Source organism: Limulus polyphemus, unplaced genomic scaffold, assembly GCF_000517525.1.
Source record: "Limulus polyphemus unplaced genomic scaffold, Limulus_polyphemus-2.1.2 Scaffold552, whole genome shotgun sequence".
Lineage (NCBI taxonomy): Eukaryota > Metazoa > Arthropoda > Merostomata > Xiphosura > Limulidae > Limulus > Limulus polyphemus.
Genome location: NW_013666162.1, coordinates 123,483 through 126,016, shown reverse-complemented (window position 1 = coordinate 126,016; position 2,534 = coordinate 123,483). Strand labels below are relative to the sequence as shown.

General features: G+C 29.6%; 1 protein-coding gene across 1 annotated transcript in view; it reads right to left on the bottom strand.

Moving 5' to 3' along the window:
- Positions 1-2,534, bottom strand: part of LOC106459047 (CLIP-associating protein 2-like) — a 98,765-nt gene that overhangs the window by 51,420 nt on the left and 44,811 nt on the right. Inside the window, exon 10 of the mRNA XM_022385425.1 lies at positions 1,011-1,081. Within this exon, the coding sequence (XP_022241133.1) occupies positions 1,011-1,081 (71 nt within the window). The remainder of the gene's footprint in view (positions 1-1,010; positions 1,082-2,534) is intronic.

The window sequence follows — 2,534 nt, the reverse complement described above, 5'->3', positions numbered from 1 at the left end:
ATTAAATGTATAGACAACAAAACTGGAAAAATATTTGTTGATTTTTTAATTTAGAGTCTTTGTTGATAAAAAAGGTTTGTTTCTTATTAGAAATGATTAAAGTTTATAATTGAATTGATATTTTTACTTTCATGATAAATTTTATGTACTTGGCTTCAGGCTAGGTGATCCCACACTACGTCTTTATTTTAGCTCATTATACCAACACTCACTACACTTAGAAGGTTTCACAGCACACACACACACACACCCCCTCACGGCCCCCTTACCACTAAAATTGTAATGGGCAGACAATAATCGAAATATTCTATTTGGATAAATGCATTTTGGCTTTTATGATGACTCCTATTTCAAGAAATCAAGCGTGACGTGACACACACACTGGCTTTTATATAAGTTAGATAAATAGACAAAGGTTGCTAGAACAGAAACTTATTTGAACTCCTAAAGGATAAAACATATTCAAACAGCAATGTTAACAAGTTAGTCATCAATTATCAAAATATTTTATTTACAACCAATTAATTTCACTGCTAATGTATCCGAAAATAGTTCGTGACTATTAATAAGTCAGAGAAATTATTTTGGTCTAATTGATTTATGCCTTATTAAAGAAACCTATGCTAAATTGTGTTAATTATCTATTTAAATAATTTTCAGGAAATGAAGAATATTACCAAATTCATTTACAAGTTTTAAAAAATTAAAATGTAGGTGTTAACAATTGTGTCAAAAATATTATTTATTTTTCTAGTTTTAGTTAAATAAAAATCATTCTTATGAGCCATACATGGCCACTGAACCAAACACTGATGAAAAGAAAAAAGGTGTACTAGCTAAATTGGCCACAAGGGAAACTACAGTTTGATTATTTTACAGGAGTTATGGGAACTGTAAAAATAACTCTTATATCATTTAAGGTAACAAAAACATAAGCCAGGTTATTTTAGTCAACCAGATACAAATATTTCTTTACTTTTCTTATTCAATATCATATAAACATTACTTACTTTCTGATTTCTTTAGATTTGGAGGCTAAATTAGAGGTGATAATAGGGATCAGTCTTGAGCAATGAGTATGCTGTAAAGAAAAGATGAGACTGACAAACACCTTTTTATTATTCAAGCCCTCAAATAACGTTTAAAATATATAATTGTTTTAAAAATAGGTTGAAATGAACCAGTAAAAAAAATTTAGAGCAAATTTTTATTACCGTTTTAGGTATAATTAATTCATACTGTATTTATTCAGAAATTTTTACCAGAAGTAAGCTAGCTATAACGATCAGAACTAGGATAATTTAAAAAAATAATTTATAAACTAATGACAAAAATTCTGAACAACAAACCAGCTAGAAATACTAAATGTTATAAATTAATACAGAAGAAGACCAAAACTATCATTATCACGAATGCAATGTTAACTAAAAATTTATTGAAAAATGATTTTCCACATTATAGCTAATATGATCAAGTGAAAATAACTAGAAAATATGTATAAGGTATTACAAACAAAACACGAGTCCTTTGCTGTTAAGATTGACACAGTTTACCAAAACACAAAACACGAATATACTTATAACCATGTGTATTTGCAATACTGCAATCCGATATTACCAAAAAATGCCTGTAAAAGTGTAAGGTTTCTAGGTTTTGCAGCTCTTCATTTATTCTCTTCTAGTTCCATCAGTCAGAAAACTCTTGCAAACTACAGATTATATAATCCTACCTATTCAAAATTATTGAATGTTGTATTTCTTATAAGTTACACAGATCATTTATTCTCTTCTAGTTCCACAAGAGCTGAAGTTTAGAAATAAGAAAGGTGGGTTGTATTGAACAGATATCCAACTGATAAAACCAACAGAGCCTGGTGAACATTATATTTGAATAAGACAAAAAGTACAAAAAAACTTTTTTCTTCAACCAACCATTCACACTATCACCGTCAAGTTGCTGATTTAAAAAGGATGTAATAATAATTAAAGGGACCAACTTATCCCATGCTACATTTTTGAACCGGAGAAAAGCTGCAAAAGTTGTATTTTTTATGAAAATTACAGGAAAAGTTATGAATATGAATTTATTGTTGTTTTAGTTGGTGTTTTATTTTTTCAGGTTGAGGGCAATGCTCAGAAACAACTAAATCAACACACTGAATCACAACAAAAATACCAGCCAATTACAAAACCTCCCTGAACTGATGAAAGCAACTACAATATCGCAGAAACTTCTAAGTTTAACCATGTCCAGGTGGACAGTTTATTCAAAGCTACATATTAAGAATCAATATTTGCAAGTGAAATATATTAGAGAACCGTGTTAAGTTTCAACTATTACTGTCCATCTATTAGAGGACCGTGTTAAGTTTCAACTATTAATGTCCATCTATTAGAGGACCGTGTTAAGTTTCAACTATTACTGTCCATCTATTAGAGGACCGTGTTAAGTTTACAACTATTATGTCCATCTATTAGAGGACCGTGTTAAGTTTCTAACTATTACTGTCCATCTATTAGAGGACGTGTAAGTTT